At 57.3% G+C, this 16,970-nt stretch overlaps 1 protein-coding gene across 3 annotated transcripts; it reads left to right on the forward strand.

The window, feature by feature from the left end:
* Positions 1–2,097: 2,097 nt before the first annotated feature.
* ARHGEF19 (Rho guanine nucleotide exchange factor 19) lies at positions 2,098–15,566 on the forward strand. 3 transcript variants are annotated; one of them, XM_077151164.1, is made up of 17 exons: positions 2,098–2,272; positions 5,669–6,112; positions 6,495–6,764; positions 6,923–7,031; positions 7,109–7,185; positions 7,530–7,792; positions 8,525–8,685; positions 8,775–8,927; positions 9,169–9,298; positions 9,452–9,526; positions 9,678–9,791; positions 9,991–10,151; positions 10,530–10,592; positions 12,164–12,322; positions 12,762–12,841; positions 14,454–14,558; positions 14,975–15,566. In XM_077151164.1, exons 2-17 carry the CDS (start codon positions 5,698–5,700, stop codon positions 15,130–15,132), a joined length of 2,493 nt encoding a protein of 830 aa, XP_077007279.1. In that variant the 5' UTR covers positions 2,098–2,272; positions 5,669–5,697; the 3' UTR covers positions 15,133–15,566. The 3 variants fall into 3 exon arrangements, with proteins under 3 accessions (XP_077007279.1, XP_077007280.1, XP_077007281.1); XM_077151166.1 differs by lacking the exon at positions 10,530–10,592 and adding an exon at positions 4,619–4,688 and having other exon boundaries at positions 2,184–2,272; positions 9,702–9,791; XM_077151165.1 differs by lacking the exon at positions 10,530–10,592 and having other exon boundaries at positions 9,702–9,791.
* Positions 15,567–16,970: the final 1,404 nt, after the last annotated feature.

Here is a 16,970-nt window from a genome sequence, read left to right on the forward strand (position 1 = left end):
ATCCCCAGGGCTGTGTTCGCGGAGCTTGGGTGCCCTCTCCGCCGGGTCTGCCCTCAGGCTACCCAGCTGCCCAGGCCATGCTCGTTGTCTAGTGCAGCCGGGACGCGGTCCCCGGAGGCCAGGACGCAGGAGTCACTGAGGTTGGACTGCTCTTTCCGGACCCTGGATCCCCAAGATGTTCCTTCGGCTTCTGGCTAGTGGTCCGGGCAGCACCTTCACCACTGGCCCCAAGGCCGGCCCTGGAGCAGGGAAGAGAGAGTCGGAGTTCTCTTCCTGCACCACCAGCATCCGTGTTCCCCATCTCCAACGTGCTGTGCAAACCTGACCATAAGCCCGTCTCTGCATGGGCAGCTCGCCCCCTCTTCCGCCGCGTACTGCGGTCTCCCTGTGTGATGGTGGGCTAGGCGGCAGAGGTGGATCCGAAGAAAGGGGTCCCCAGACGCTCTGAACTGAAGAGTCACCAGCTGATGGCTACGGGACTCACTCTGGGGAGAGTTCCTTGGGATCTGAGGCCTGGAGCCTTGTTCTGTTTGCTTCTCAAGGCGGGTCATGCAAGAGTAATAATGAAAGGGCTTAATTAGGATAGCCGAGCCACCTCCCAGTGGACCTTCACCAGACCCTCCCATAAGTTGGGGAGGCAGCACCGGGTGGTGGTTAAGGAGAGAACCACTGGGTCTGTCCCTTATTTGTTCTGTGACCTTGGGCTAGGTGTTTAACCCCTCGGACCTCAATGTCATCGTCTGTAAAATAGGGACTTCATGGGATTGTGAAAACCTTGTGTCTGATGCTGCTTTTATCTACCTTATGGACAGACAAGTAAAACATACGGATTAAAAATGTGTAAATAAAAGGGGGAACAAATGTTAAAATAAATTTAGTAGATTGAAAACTAGTGATCGATGAAAGGGAGGGGTCAGGGGTATGGTATGTGTGAAATTTTTTGTTTTCTTTTTATTTCTTTTTCTGAATTGATGCAAATGCTCTAAGAAATGATCATGATGATGAGTATACAACTATGTAATGATATTGTGAAGTACTGATTATATATGTAGAATAGAATGATCATATGGTATGAATGTTTGTGTTTGTATGTTGCCATGTTTAATAAATAAAAATTTTTTTTTTAAATAGGGACTTTATAGAGCTGGTGAGCGGTTTAAATGGGATATTGCCCATGAACTTAACCTACTACAAGGTTCAACGTCCTTATCTGTACAGTGGTAGCAGAACGGTGCCTCCCTCACCCAGCTGGGGGGAAGACTGGGTATTTATTAAGCATTTATTGTGCTCAGAACAGATCCTGGAACATAGTAATAACTGCTCAATGCCATATGAGTTATTAGCAATATAAGTATTTGTATACATATTCATATTCATATGAAGAGCCTGCCAACTTGCTAGTGCTCAAATAAATGGCAGGAATTTTCCGGGGGAAAGCAGCTTCCCTTGTCACGGGTACAGGGCGGTTGGGAAGATTGCATTCCCGGAACACAGCAGACCCTCCTTTCTAGAGTCTGGTTCTACTTCGGCTGCTTAAATTAGCTTTTGGAGACTGAGGGCCCATTCGGTCTGGGAAGGCTTCATGGAGGAGGCCACTGGAGATGGGGAGGTGGGTCACTCCCGGCGGCAGGGGAAGACTGGTCATTTGTGAGGGGCCTGATGCTGGAGGGGACAGCCAGGACAGCGCCACATGTGTCACATCACCGTCGTTCACGCTTTCCTCTGTCAACCATAGACATGAGTGTTGCCATGTCATAGAAGCTCCTTGCAGGGCAGTTCTCAAGGACCCTGGGAATTCCACGGCTTGGCAGGTTCTCAGTGGACCTCCCAGGATGCTCCTCAGCCCCAGGAAGTCCCCTGAGCCCATCTTGCATTTGGGAAGCTCCAGGAAAGGAGCGACCTTTCTCCCAAGAAGAGCAGTGCCTCCCTCTGTCTTTAGGACGTCGGTCTGGGGTCCTTCAGAGCCTCTCCTGGGCATAGAACTCCCATTGTTCCAGCCCCCCTCTCCCATCCCAGACTGGCCAAACCGGTTCTGGGCAAGGGGGGCGGGGAGCAGGCACGTTAGGACAGCCCGCCCGCCTGCGAGGTTCCCTCCACCCTCGCCTCCCCCCTCCCGCCCCACACAATACCCGGGCGCTTGCATTGCCTGGCTTAGGGGCCACGCTGACATCGCCCCCCCCTCCCCCCGAGGGCCTGGCTGCAACCCCAGAGTCCCCAGGGCAGCCTGGAGCCCTGGACGGTACCGACAGCTGGACGGAGCACCCTGGCTGAGGTAGGGCCCCACCCCCGTGCCAGCAGCCCCGTTCTCCTCCCCCCAGTCCTTTGTGCCGCTTGTCTGGCCTCTGAGTCTGGCCCCGACCCACTTTTGGCCTCTTGGGGCTCAGCAGCCTGAGTGCCCTAAATCCCCTTTCCAGCCATGACCTCCTGCCTTACTTTGTCTCTTATGGGGCTAGGGACCCCGGCAGGTTCCTTTCCCCTCTGGGCAGCAAATCCAGGGGCACCAGGGAGGGGCAGGGAAAGACCAGAAGCACTTCCCCAGGGACCATGGTGGGGTCCGGAGGCCCTCTGGCCTTGCCATGTGGGTCCACTGTCCTCGGTGATTGGCAGTGCCCACTGGATGAGCCCTGTTTGGCTACTGCCCATCCTTCTCAACCTGTAGAGACACTTAGGATGACACAGGTTTCTTAAGGGCACAGCTGGGAAGGGTGTTAGGGGTCACTTTACAGATGGGGACCCTGAGGCCCAGGAAAGGGTTGTGACTTACTTGCCTAAGCCCACACAGCTGGTCAGTGTCAGCACCAGACCTTGAACCCTGAGGTTTTCTTCCCTGTAGTTCCAGAATGGTCCTCGCCTAATGGGCACAAGAGTCACTAAACTTATGACCAAACCCTGGGCAAGCAATGTCCCTGTTACCTGGGGTCAGTTCTCTTTCTAAGTCTTTTTTTTTTCCTAGCAGGGACGCACCATGCACGATTTGAACATAACTCTGTCCCTCCTTTATCCCCAACATTGGGGTGACATCCCTGGAAGGCCACAGGGCTAGCATCCTAGCTAGATGGGTAGAGATGGAGGCTGCCTTCAGCAGCTCCTCTTCCCCAGAAAGCTTTCCCCTTCCACCTCATGCCCCGCCCCCAAGCCTTCTCCTCTGAGGCCTTGAATTGGGGGGTTACCTGCCCCAAGGACTCAGGATTTTGCTCATTTATCCTTGCAACTGATGTGTGTATGTGTGTGTGGGGGGGGGGGGGAGCAGGGGGCAGGCGGGGGGTGGCCCTGCCCTACAGGGGCTTCCAGAACCCAAGTGGAGAGTCTCCCAGAGTACCAGGGATGGGGAGCCTGTGTATGCTTGCACACGTGTCCATGGAAGCAACTAGAATTTCTGTGCTTAAGACTGCTGACTCTTGGAGAGAAAGAGACCTGTCTGGTGGGTGGCGATCCTTGTGTCTCCTTCCCCATGTTCCTACAAAGTAGAATGTGTTTCCCCCTCACTGACTCAGTTTCCCCATCTGTGTCAAGGCCCAAGCCATCCCCTTGGCTAGAGAAATACTGATGATAGTAAAAATATTCAGAAGAGTGACTGTGACTCACAAAGCCCTCACCATGTGCGAGTTGCTTTACAGGCGTTTTTGTTAATTCTCACATTAGCATTATGAAGTGGTATGACTATCCTATTTGCCAGATGAGGAAACTGCGGTTTAGAGTCTTGCTCAGATGGGCCGCCTGGGTGTGGGCAGAGGCTTGGGGACAACCTCAGGCTGGCCCTGAAGGGAGACCTTGGAGGAAGCAGCCACCTCCTGTTCCCCCCCACCCTAGGCAAGGGGAAGCAGTTGAGGGGCTGTGCAGAGACAGTGGGGCCCTGCCACAGATCCTGATGTCCTCTACTGGGTCCTCTCCTCCCTCCCTCTCTGTTAGGGTCACCAACCCTGTCCCTGTCTCTCTCAGGCCAAAGCTCTCTCCCTATCTATGTGTACCTTGGAGTCCCTTGGTATTTCAGCTGCAGAACAGTTAGCTCTTGCCTCCTCCAGGAAGCCTTCCTGGAATGCTCACATCAAGTTGAGCCTTGTACCCTATTCTGACGGTTCCTCTGGCTTGGCTTTTGCCAACCTGGATGATAACTATTTTTGTTTTGGGCTTCTCCACTAGACAGGCAACTCCACAGGGCAGGAAATATCTGTCCCTCTGTCTCCATGGATTTCTCTGGTCATCACATTCTGCATTTGTCTCTGAGCATCTGGTCTGCTTGAAATTTTCACTGGTCTTTGCTGCTCTGTCTCCATCTCTGGGTCCCTGGATGTTTCTGCATCTGTGGTTTTCTGGGTTTTTTGAGTGCTTTGGGGTCTCAGTTTCTGAGTCGCTTTCTAAAGGTTTTCTGTTTCTCTAGGTCTCTATCTCTCAGTTTCTCAGCCTCACCTCCAGGGTTTTCTGGCCCTGCCAGGTTGGGCACTGCCCTTTTGTCTTGAGGGGGCCTCTGGGGGTTCCTTGCTGCCCTGTCTGCCCACAGCGAGGCCAGGCTAGGGCAGGCCCCCGCCCAGCCCGCCGCCCGCTCCCTCCCTCCCCACCCGCTTGCCTCACCACAGGGTTTGATGAATCAAACTCTTTGTCTGGGTGGGATCTCCCCCAGCCAGCTGGGCAGAGAGGGCTTCCCCCGCCGGAGCAGCCACACGGCATCAGCAGCGGGCCTCGCTGGAGAGGTGAGGGGCTGCAGGAGGGCGTCCGGCAGAGGGTCACAGGGCAAGAACTGTGGGGGCTAGGACCCCTGGGATCACTCGGCCTGCCCCAAGGCGCCGGCAGCCTCCCTGGGGATGACTTCCTGCCCAGAGGACCGGTTCAGCCCGGCCTGATCTACAGCCGGAGCTGGGGTGGGGAAGAGGCCCTCTCTCACCACAAGCCGGGTCCCGGGGCACCTCCCCGCCCTTCTCCCGGGTGGTGGTCCGCCTGCCAGCTTGGCATGGGTGTGGGCACTGCTCAGGACTGAAGGCTGCCACTCTGGGCATCGGGGTGGGGTGGGAACACCAAAGCAAGGCTCTCTGGGCCTGTGCGTGGACCCGCATCCTGGCGCGTGAGTGGGAATTGAACATGCGTGCGAGAAAGCGTGAGTGGATGTGTGGTCGATGTGTGTGTGTATTTGCGTTTGTGAGAAGGTGTCTTTGTGTGGCTGTATGTAGTTGCATAGGAAGTGGTGTGTCTGTGAATGTGCGAACCTATGTATCTGAAATAGCTAAGAGCGTGTGAAAGTGTTTGTGTCAGTGTGCTTGTGTGCTGGATTCATGTGACGTGCATATCTGTACGTCAGTGTGTTAGAGAGTGTGCGAGGTGGTTAAGAGCACAGACTCGGGAACTAAGCAGCCTGAGGTTGAATCCTGGCTCCACCATTTCCCAAATAGCAATCTCTCTGGGCCTCACTTTCCTCATCTATAAAATGGGGATAATAAAAGCATCCGCTCAGAGGGCTGTCGGGAGCATTATATGAGACAATGTGTATAAAGCACTTGGTCTGTTAGTAAGTACCAAGTAAGTATTGGCTGTTATTACATAATTAGGTGTGTGAATGTGTTTGTACAGATGTGTGTACACAAGTGTACACTGGGGAATGCCCAGTCTTCTGGGACATGGTGTCTCCCTGGCCAGCCCTGCTGTCCTGTGTCTGGCTCTGACACCCTTTCCCCTGCAGGCCCAGGTGGGTGGCAGAGCAAAGGAGGAATGGACTGTGGGCCACCTGCCACCCTCCAGTCCCACCTGGCTGGGCCACCTGGCACTGCCCGCAGCACGGTGGCCGTGTGCCAGCAGGAGAGTCTGTCCTTTGCGGAGCTGCCCACCCTGCAGCCCCCGAGCCCTGTCTGTTTGGACCTCTTCCCCATTGCCCTGGAGGAGCTGCAGGCTCCTGGGAGTCGCTGGTCCCTGGGGACTCCTGCCCCTCTCCAAGGGCTGCTATGGCCACCGTCCCCAGGAGGCCCAGACACTGAGATCTCCCCCAGCAGCGGGATGCGGCCGAGCAGGGCTGGCAGCTGGCCGCACTGCCCTGGTGCCCAGCCCCCAGCGCTGGAGGGACCCTGGAGTCCCCAGCACCCTCAGCCCCAGCGCCGGGCCAGCCATGGCTCAGAGAAGAAGTCAGCCTGTAAGTCACCTGGGAAGGAGGGAGAGGGCCGGTGGGCCAGATAGGGGAGGGGTTGGGTGGCTCTTTTAGGACCCTTTAAACCCCAGAGTTCTCCAAACAGTAAGGACAGGGGGTAGGTTTTTGTGATAGAGGATCTAGGGGTCAGGGAAGGCGAGTGACCTGTCAAGGATATACAGCAAGTTAAGTGGCTGTCCTGGGCACCCCAGCCCTTTGCCCACTGCAGTCAGGCACAGCTTTCATCTCCTCCCCTGCTTCTTGTAGATCCCAGGGCTCTAGGGATCAGGTCCCTGTAGAATCTTGGGTCCTTCCCTTGGGCATAGTGGGGAGGCGCTTGGGGGAGACCACCAAGGGTGCCAGCTTGCACATCACCCTTCCCCCCCAGGGCGCAAGATGCGGGTGTACCAGTGTGAGGAGGCCGCTGGTGGCCCCGAGGCCCAGACTGTCTTCCTGGAGCAAGGCCAGGCAGCCAGGGAGCAGGCTCTGAGCACAGAGGAGCTGTCCGCGCCCAACCGAGGGGGCCTCGAGGGGCCAGAGCGGAGGCGCTTCTCAGCCTCTGAGCTGATGACCCGGCTGCACTCCTCGCTGCGCCTTGGGCGGAATTCGGCCGCCAGGGCCCTGGCCTCAGGGTCGGGCACTGGAGCAGTCCGGGAAGGTACCAGATCTTCCCGTGGGCCCTGGGAGCTGCCCATGAGCGGGATGTGGGGTGGGGGCCTGGCCGGCTCCCTGGACACCTGAGACTGGGTCCTGGTCGGCTAAGGTCGGCTAAGGGCCCCTGTGCCCAGGGCCACCCTCGGATCTCATCCTCCCCAGGGAAAGCGTCTGGAAGGGAGGCGCACTGTGGAGAGATGAGAGTGGATGGTGTGGTGCTGCCAGCCCCTGTTGACCCAAGTGAGGGCCATGGCGGTTGGTCTGAGCCCAGGTACCACCTCCTGCCCAGGGTCCGAGTCTGAGGCTGGGTGCGGGAGAGGAAGGGCCCTGACGCCTTCTCTTTCCCAGGCTGGACACCCAGGAAGAGCCGGCTCTGGGTTCCAGAAGCGCCAGCGAGCGTCGCCAGTCGCGGTTCCTCCTTAATTGTACGTGAAAGGGGGACAGGGAGGAGAGGACTTGGGGGGCGGAGGGTGGGGTGGGGGCGATAACAAGAAATTAGGAAACTAGGGCTTGGAGAGCTGAGAGGAGGTAGAGATCGTGCGAGAGGGAGGGAATTGAATTCTCAGTGTCTAGCACAGGGGCTGGCACACAGTTGGTGCTCAATTGGTGTTTTACCGAATGAACGAAGGAAGGAAGGAATTCACTGTGTTCTGATATCGCAACAGTCAGATCGGTTGGTTAAGAGAAGCAAGCTCTCGGGGGCTGGGGAAGGAGGCGGGCTGGGGCTGCCGGGCGCCCCACGGCCCTCCCCGCCCCTCTCCCCGCCCAGCGGTGCTCTACCAGGAATACAGCGACGTGGCCAGCGCCCGCGAGCTGCGGCGGCAGCAGCGCGAGGAGGAGGGCCCGGGGGACGAGGCCGAGGGCGCAGAGGAGGGGCCCGGGCCGCCGCGCGCCAACCTCTCCCCCAGCAGCTCCTTCCGGGCGCAGCGATCGGCGCGAGGCTCCACCTTCTCGCTGTGGCAGGACATCCCCGACGTGCGCGGCAGCGGCGTCCTGGCCACGCTGAGCCTGCGCGTCTGCAAACTGCAGGAGGTGTGCGGGGGACCCGGCGGGGCGGGGCCGCAGGGGGCGGGGCCGGGGGGCTGCCCGGCGAGAGCCTGTGATCCTTGGGGCCCCGAGAGGGTGCAGCAGCAGAAGGGGTGGCGCCGGGAATACTGGAACCTGTAGGAGGTGGCTCCAGGACTTAGTGGGGCGGGGGCCTCAGGGAGCCGGGGCCTGCGGGGCTGCATGGGACGCAGCGGAGCAAGAGGGGACACAGAACGGGGGATCCCATGGGACCATTACCGTGCAGGGCGGGTGCTAGAACCTGACAACGTGGGGCTGGCTGGGAAAGGACAAGAGCCGTGGAGCCCAAGGGCAGCGGTGAATCAAGAAGAGGGGGCGAGGTCAGGGGTGGGACCCACGGGGACGAAGCCTAGGGCAGGGCAGGGCCAGAGGAGGGGCGGAATCAGCGCCAGGCCCTAAGCGGCTGAGAGGGGAAAGTCTGGACAAGGGAGGGACGGAGCCAACCGAGAACAACTCTTCGTGGGCGCGGGACGAGGCGGGGCCAAAAGGAGGGGCGTGGTCATCTGGGGCGGGGCTAATGGAAGAGAGCGCCACGGGAGGGGCAGGGGACGATAGGAAGCGGGGCTAGTGGGGGCGGAACAATTAGGAGGTGGGGCTAGACAGGGGGAGGGGCGGCGGGGCTTGCGGATAAGGGATGCGAGGCCTGGGGTCCCAGGTGGGCTGGTCCGGCCCTTTCAGCCCCGCGTCCGCCCTGCTCAGGCCAAGTTTGAGCTGATCACGTCCGAGGCCTCGTACATCCACAGCCTGTCGGTGGCCGTGGGCCACTTCTTGGGCTCGGCCGAGCTGAGCGAGTGTCTGGGGGCGCAGGACAAGCAGTGGCTGTTCTCCAAACTGCCCGAGGTCAAGAGCACCAGCGAGAGGTGAGGGAGTGGCCTGGCGAGCCTGGGCTTGGCGGGGCTCCCAGGCCCGGGGTCTCCGCCGCGCCCCTGACCCTTCGCGGACCCCTCAGGTTCCTGCAGGAGCTGGAGCAGCGGCTGGAGGCGGACGTGCTGAGCTTCAGCGTGTGCGACGTGGTGTTGCGCCACTGCCCGGCCTTCCGCCGCGTCTACCTGCCCTACGTCACCAACCAGGCCTACCAGGAGCGCACCTACCAGCGCCTGCTGTAGGGCTGGGGGCTCTGAAGGAGGGCGGGAGGGAGGGTCGGGCGTGCAGGACCGCGTGAGGAAGGGTGACCCAGGGAGGGGCTCTGGGATGGCGATAGGGTGAGACCAACTCCAAGGGACAGGAAGGAAGTGCTGGGAGAGCACCTGGAGAACCCATTGCGGGGGGGGGGGGGGGGGGGAGCGTCTGTGGTCATGGAGTTCAGGCCCACCTGTGACTCTAGACCCCTCCCCATTTTCCAGCTTGGAGAACCCCAAATTCCCTGGCATCCTGGCTCGCCTGGAGGAGTCTCCCGTGTGCCAACGTCTGCCACTCACCTCCTTCCTCATCCTTCCCTTCCAGAGGATCACCCGCCTCAAGATGCTGGTGGAGGTACCCAGAGGGCACCGGTTGGAGGGTGAGGGCTGGACCCTGGGGATGCCGCTGTGAACTCCACAGCCCCTTCTGGGCATCCATGGGTGGACAAGGTCTCGGGGTGCAGGGAGTGTCATGTTGTGGCCAGCCTCAGTGCACCCCCCCCACCAGAACATCCTGAAGCGAACATCTCAGGGCTCTGAAGACGAAGACATGGCCACCAAGGCCTTCAACGCGCTCAAGGAGGTGAGCTCAGCCTGCCGGGAGCTGTCGGGCTCCCACGGTCCCCCCCTGAACCCCAGCATGTCTCTATAAGAGCTTCCAGCCTGCAGTGTCCCTGGTCCCCAGGTGGGAGTCTGAGTCTGAGCTCTGGAAAGTGGGGTCTGGGGGGCTTCAGGTGACCCATCCACGGCCTTCCCAGCTGGTGCAAGAGTGCAATGCCAGTGTTCAGTCCATGAAGAGGACCGAGGAGCTCATCCACCTGAGCAAGAAGATCCACTTCGAAGGCAAGGTGCATGTCTGCAGCTGGCCAGGGGTGGGGGTGGGGGGGAGACCTGGGCACGCAAAGGAGAAGCCCTTGTTTCCTCCTTCCCTGGAGGATGCAGGCGAGTCCATCACAGCCCCCGCCCCCCACCCCCGAGCATGTGCTCTCTGCCCTGGTGCCTCTGGGCCTGACTTGCCCTCTCCCCTTCCCTGCTCCATGCCCCCAGATCTTCCCGCTGATCTCTCAGGCCCGCTGGCTGGTTCGGCACGGTGAGCTGGTGGAGCTGGCGCCACTGCCCGCGGCGCCCCCTGCCAAGCTGAAGCTGTCTAGCAAGGCGGTCTACCTGCACCTCTTCAATGACTGCCTGCTGCTCTCCCGGCAGAAGGAGTGAGTCAGGGCAGGGTGGGCGGTGGATAGAGGGGAGGCCGGGCTCTCTTTCCACTGATGGGTTCGTAGCCAGCCCATTGGTGGGCCCAGGGCCCCAGCCTGTGCCAAACTGTGTGGCCGAGACCCTGTGCCTTGGAGTTCCCACAGTGAAGACAGAGATGCAAAGCAGGCTCATCTTTCAGGCCAGAAAATGAAGGGCTAGACTGGCGGGGGACTGGAAGCTCTCGGCTCTGACCTTAAGCCGGTTAGAACAGAGATTAAGAGCTCAGTGCTGGAGTCCCAGCTCTGCCCTGAGTAATAATGATAATAGCCAATATTTACATGAGTGCCTATTCTTTGCCAGGTGTGCTATTTGGATTATTCCCTTTAATCCTTCAGGCACCTGCCTTGTTACTCTCAAGATCATGGAGCTAATAAGTGGAGGAGCCAGGAGGTGTCCAGGTCTGTCTGATGCCAGATCCCAGGCTCTGAACCACTGTGCTATCCTCTCTTCCATCTATAAAGTAGAGCCTGACACATAGGGCTATTGGGAGAGTCCGTGTGGTAATAATGCATTGAAAGAGCTTACCACAGTGACTGACAAACCATGAGCACTCACGGTGTTATCTGGGGCAATGATAGATGAGAGGGAAGATTTCCTGGAGGAGGTGAGCCTTAAGACGGGGTGGGATCAGTGATAGATACTTATGTTATGGAAGAGTTCCTTCCTGATTTTTTCATTCACTTGATAAACCATGCTGAACCCCTTCATACCAGGCCCTTTGGTGAGTGCTGGGGCCATAAAAATTAATAAGACTTTTCTGTGCTCCTTTGAGCTCTCAGACCAGTGAAAACATATCCTGATAGCCACATGCTCAGGGTTATTATGGAAGAGAGTATCCTGGTACTATGGCAGCCCCTGGTGTGGGGTGAGAATCAGTAAAGCATCACAAAGGAAAGAACATTTGAAATGGGTTTTGAAGGATGAGTAGGAGCTTTCTAGGCAGAGAAGGCAGTTTGGGGCCTTAGAAAAGTCACAGGAGGGTATAAGTGCAGAATGTATTTGGTAAATGATGAAGCCTAATGTGGCTGGACTTGCAGAGGGGAAGGGCAGGAGAAGGAAGTTGGAATGTTGTAGATCATGGAAGAGGTTGGACTTACTCTCAGGTCAGTAGGGAGCCATGAAAACTTAGGCAGAGGATGGATTGGAAGGGGAGAGAACAGAGTCTCTTACAATTGTCCAGGTAAGAGTGGAATGGAACCTTCTGCTTCAGAAAGTAGCAGGAGGTTTGGGATAAGTGGATTCCAGGGCCAATAAGGTGGATAGACAGGTCATGGCTACTGGTTAGGTGTCAGGGGGAAGGAGAGACAAGAGGCAAGAATGACTTCTGAGTTTCACCTTGGGCCACTTGGGAGGGTCTTTTACTGGAATGGGGAATGTTGAAGGTGATCTGATTTGGAGTGGAAGATGCAGAGTTCTGTTTATACAGATAGAGATGAAGGAACTTGTGAATCATCCTCCACAAACCTTCCCGCTCACCCATCCCTCCACTCAACCATCCACCCTTCCTCCTCCTCACCATCCACCCCTCCCATCCATTCCACAAGTTTTTATTGAATCCAGTTTTGGGCCAGGCAGTGTCAAGGATATAGCAGCAAGCAAGGTGGACAAATTCAAATTCCCTATCAGTTAGGGAGGTAGAACCTCGACAGGGAAGCTGTCTTTCATCGAGGGGAGCTGTTCAGTTACCTCTTTAGAATGGAGCTCAAAGGGGAGGGTTCGGGGAGAAGTTGAGAGCTTGCCTAGGGTCCGGGGCTGGCCTTCATTGCCTTCCACCTCTACCTTCTAGCCAGCGGGAATGGGGTTCTCGGTTACTTTGGGGGATTTTACTGGCCACCACGGAGGCTGGTGCCCTGCCAGGGCATAGACAACCCATTCTCCCCTCCAAATCAGAACTTAACTTATGCTGGGAAGGGGCAGAGGGTGGCCGGGCATGGGCCAGGCTGACCTTCCCCTCCCACTGCTCCTACAGGCTGGGGAAGTTTGCCGTCTTTGTCCATGCCAAGATGGCTGAGTTGCAGGTGAAGGACCTGAGTTTGAAGCTTCAGGGTATCCCTGGCCACGTGTTCCTCCTCCAGCTCCTCTCCGGGCAACACATGAAGCACCAGTTCCTGCTGAGGGCCCGGACAGAGTGAGTGGCCTCTGGGTGGGCCAGGGCCCGGGGGTGGGGAAGGAGGCTGCCCAGAAGGTGAACCTTCCCTGACCTTCCCCAGGTGCCCAGTTCTCCCCGGACTTGGGCAGAGAGCAAGGCCGGGTGGGCAAAGCAGGGGTCCCTGCTCCAGCAGATGGGACCCAGCAGGCTGGCCAGCTTCTCCTCGGCCTCTGAAGGGGCGCCCCTTTATTTCTGGGTGACATAAGGCAGGACATGGCATCCAGGGGCTTATGGGCTGCTCTGTTCTTATGTTCAGAGCTGGGTAGGGCACAGGCTTGGGTACAGAGCAGTGGGTGGGCCCTAGGTCGGGGAGGCATGACCTGGGTCCTGAGTCTGAACATCAGAGCCAGGTCTCCCCGTCCTGCTTTCTGTGGCTCGGCACTTTGCCTGTTGTGACAACTCAGTCCCTCTCTCCCAGGAGTGAAAAGCAGCGATGGATCTCAGCCATGTGCCCCTCCAGCTCCCAGGAGGACAAGGAGGTTATCAGTGAGAGGGAAGGTAGCCATCTGCCACCCCAGATCCCATCTCTCCCCTTCCCCCAGGTCCCTGTCCTCTGAATTGGGGACTTCATTGCTCTGCCCTTCTCTTCTAGTCCTGGGTGCCATCTGGCTGAGTCTGGGTGCAGTGGGGTCAGCAGGGAGAGAGGCCAGCTGGCTGGGGCAATCAGGGGAGGCTCTGCAGAACCTGGAAGGCTGGGTAGGATTTACATACGACAGCCTGACCCTTGTGTACACAGGCAGCACCTGGAGATTACAAAGCCCTTTTATATCCTCCCATTTGTTCCCCAGTCAAGCCCTATTTACAGGTTAGAACACATTCAGAGAGGTGAAGTGAGCTACCTCAGGACACACAGCTAGGGAGTGACACAAGCTGGGGCACTGGAAGTCAGGTCTGTCTCTGTCTTCACATCAGTTGCAAAGAGGCCAGGAATTGAGTGGCCTTGGTGTGCGGGGAGGTAGCAGTGGTGGAGGTGGCAGGATCAGTGAGGGGTCTGCTCAGTTAGGCAAAGGCTTCTCCTTGTGATGTGAGGTTGGGAAAGCAGGGTGCATCACAGAGGACCTTGATATAATGGGTGCTTGTAGTTATTGAAGACTTTTGAGCATGGGAGTTAGGGATGAGCTTTAGGTAGTGAAGGGGAAGGAAGGGAATTAATTTCTACCAAACACCTGCCACATGCCAGGTGCTAGAGGCTTTCTGTATGTATTTGTTATTTAAGCCTAATTTTTTCATATTGGAGAAAACTGAAGCTGAGAAAGGGTAAGTGACTTTCCCCAAGGTCGCACCATCAGTTGGTGGCAAAGCTGGAACTCAAGCCGGGTCTGGCCCCAAAGCCTGGCCTTCTTTTGCTGTCACCCTGCCCAGTCTGGTGGTGGGAACTGAGGGCCTGGAATGGGGCAGATTCACTGGCTTGAGTTAGGAGTCCTGTTTTGACTGAGTGGGGTGAGGGGGGAGGCGGCAAGCACCCTACACCAGAGAGGAGGCCAAGGAAGGTCCCTGAAGGATGAGGAGGGGCAGCCATGAAAAGATCTGGGGAAGAGCACTGCCTGCAGAAGGAACAGCCGGTGCAAAGGCCCTGGGGCAGGAGGGAGTTTAGAGTGAGGAACAGCAGGAAGGCCAGTGCCGGAGAAGATGAGGTGGGCGAGGGGGCAATACTGGATCCCTCAGGACCTTGCAGGCTGTGGAAAGGACGTGGCTTTTGTTCTCGGAGGAGTTGGAAGCCCTAGAGTGACATGGCTTCAATCCCAGTTGAGAAGAGTGGATGGAGGGAGCACCAGAAAGGCGACAAGGGGAGAATTGCTATTTTGCGGGGTATCTGGAGGAGAGGTGTCTGGGAGCAGATGGTGTTAGCACTTGGAGGTCAGGAGGAAGGTCAGGGTCAAGCTGGGGAAACGAGAGCCCATGGCACAGAAAGAGTGACTCGGGCCACTGGGGCTTGTGTTTCAGGTAAGAGAGGAGAGGAGTAGCCAGGGCGGGATTGCACCTCAGCCTGCGGCGTGGGAGGGGGCACAGGAAAGAGGCCGCACCCTGCCACCCCACTGCCCCTCCCTGTCCCGCCCCTGCCTCCTCCCACCCTCAGGATTTCCCTGACCCTCCACCCTCGGGCTGTCAGACTGCCCCCAGGTACAGTGCGTCCGGACCTACAAGGCACTGCAGCCGGATGAACTGACCTTGGAGAAGACTGACATTCTGGCCGTGAGGACCTGGACCAGCGATGGTGAGGCCGGGCTCCTGGGAAAGCCTCCCCAAAAGGGCCTGTGTGGGCGGGAGGCAGCTAGATGGCTCAGGCATCACAGGGAAAGGTTATGCAAATGTGGGTTAACCTCAGCATGCGGGAAAAATCGGGTTAGACAGAAGGAGGAACTTCCTGCTTGTGAAGGTGTTGGATCGAGAGTGACAAGGGTGATGAAGGAGAGTGGGAAATATCCTTCCTGGAGGAGGTTAGGCAGAACAGACGAGAAGTTCCTCTACGGGACAGCTGGAGGCAGGGTCCTTCTTGGAGCTGGGAGATGCTGCGGTGAGGACATGCTGGACCCAGGGACGCTTGCATCAGGGCGGAGGCAGCCCCTCCCAGGCCTGGGCCTGGCACCCCTTTGATGCCGCTGATGCTGCCCCTGGCCCGTGTGCCTCTAGGCTGGCTGGAGGGGGTCCGCCTGGCGGACGGCGAGAAGGGGTGGGTGCCCCAGGCCTACGTGGAAGAGATCAGCAGCCTCAGTGCTCGTCTCCGCAACCTCCGGGAGAACAAGCGGATCACAAGTGCGACCAGCAAGCTGGGGGAGCCTCCTGCCTGATGGGTGGCCATGACCTGGGACACCGGCTCCAAGACAGCTCCGGAGAGAGCCTGCAGCATCACCAGGCCCTCAGCCACTGCTGCTGGCACTCCCGTTTGGGGGCACTGGCATCAAGGGCATAGGCTGGACACAGGAGAGGGTGAAGGCCTCCAAAGCGTCTCCCTGTCCTCCCACTCCTCCATATCCACACTTGAGGGCCAAGGGCAGCTTCTTCCTCTGGCGTGGGGGCCACAACAGGTGACCTCTGATATCTGACAAGGACTTGGGCCCTCTGCCTTCCGTGCCTCTGGCTTCTTGGTCCTCCTGGCAGGGGCGTGACTGGCAAAGCTTTGGTGTTGATGGAAACGGGGATGTGTGTGTATCTGGGGTCTCCCCCCACCAGCCAGAGCCTGAGTTGCTGTGACTTGTTTGTAAATAAACTCTCCTAAAGTCTTTGTCTGGAGTCCTTGTGCCATCTGATGCTGCCCCTGCCCCAGCCCCATTTCCCCAGCTAAAGATCAGGAGGGTCTCTGGCCCCCTCTGATTTGCCTTTCTCTAGAGCTCACCTCTTAAACAGAGGAGGGGAACCAGGGTGGCAGAGGGACTGTGTATTAGGCTGCTTTCATCTGCAAGTAACAAAACATCAGATTCAAACAAGCTTAAATGTTAAAGAAGATTTATCAGTCCTTGGATTATTTTCTATGGCTGCTGAAACAAAATGCCACACACTGAATGTCTTAAAACAGCAGAAATTTATTTTCTCACAGTTCTGGAAGTCACAAGTCCAAAATTAGTACCATCAGGACAAAATCAGGGCCCTGTTCTCTCCAGAGGCTCTAAGGTAGAATCCATTCCTTACCTCTTCCAGCTTCTGGTAGCTGCCAGCATTCCTCAACCTCTGCTTCCAAGCTCATATTGCCTTCTTGGTGTGCCTGTGCCAAATCTCCCTCTGGATTCCTTCTCTAAAGTACATGTGATTGCATTTAGGACTCACTAGGAAAATACAGGATAATGTCCCCATCTCAAAATTCCTAACTTAATCGCATTTGCAAAGAGCCTTTTTTTTTCCATATGGGCATTCATAGGTTCCAGAGATTAGGACAAGGCTATCATTTTGTGTAGGAGGTGGGCATTTTTCAGCCTCCTGTATTATAACTGAGAGGTTTAGAGGCAGGGCAGGCTTCAGGTAGGACTTGATCCAGCAGCTCAGTGATGTCACGGAGGACCTAGCTCTTTCCATGTCTTTACTCCATTGTCCTTGGCAGAGCTTCATCCTGGGGCTTCCAGAGCCTTCTTCATTCTCATCCAACATATAAGAAAAAAATTGACCTACCTTTCTCAAAGTCCCAGGATTCTCTCTGATTGGAGCAGCTTGGGTCACATGGCCACCCCTGGGCCAATGGTGACCAGAGGATGTTGTGTGCTGATAGGCTCAGCCCAAGTCACATGCCCTCTCCCTGGAGCCAGGCTGGGGACTCTCTTCCCTGGAACCCCATGGATCCCCAAGAGGAAGTGGGGGCTGCTACAAAGGGGTGGGTGTTGATGCTAGGGAGGCCAGTGTTCCTTGGAATCCAAGTCATCCAAGGGAATGGAAGGAGTTGAGAATAATGAGCTTGGAGATGTGGACACTTGAGGGAAACAGGAAAGTCCTTTAGCCCTTGAAGGACATTATGGGACAGAGAAAACAGAACGGTGGGTATGGTCCCGGAGGGCAAACCTGGGCTGGAGGGGAAGAGGCTGAGACTCATGAGGAAACCTTTGGGACTGACTTCCTAAGTTGAGGTGGTGCAGGGAGGGGTGGAGTGTGGGAGTGGGCTTGAGCAGGTGGACACATCTGAGCTTGAATTCTGGTTCAGACA

This window comes from Tamandua tetradactyla, chromosome 2, assembly GCF_023851605.1.
Source record: "Tamandua tetradactyla isolate mTamTet1 chromosome 2, mTamTet1.pri, whole genome shotgun sequence".
NCBI classification, from domain to species: Eukaryota; Metazoa; Chordata; class Mammalia; order Pilosa; family Myrmecophagidae; genus Tamandua; species Tamandua tetradactyla.

Bases quoted from the DNA above. Each gene is read 5' to 3' on its own strand.
- ARHGEF19 (XM_077151164.1), top strand. From the start codon at position 5,698: ATGGACTGTGGGCCACCTGCCACCCTCCAGTCCCACCTGGCTGGGCCA. The intron at 8,686-8,774 runs GTGAGGGAGTGG...CGGACCCCTCAG, and splicing joins GTCAAGAGCACCAGCGAGAG to GTTCCTGCAGGAGCTGGAGC. The intron at 10,593-12,163 runs GTCTGTCTGATG...CTGCTCCTACAG, and splicing joins AGGAGCCAGGAGGTGTCCAG to GCTGGGGAAGTTTGCCGTCT.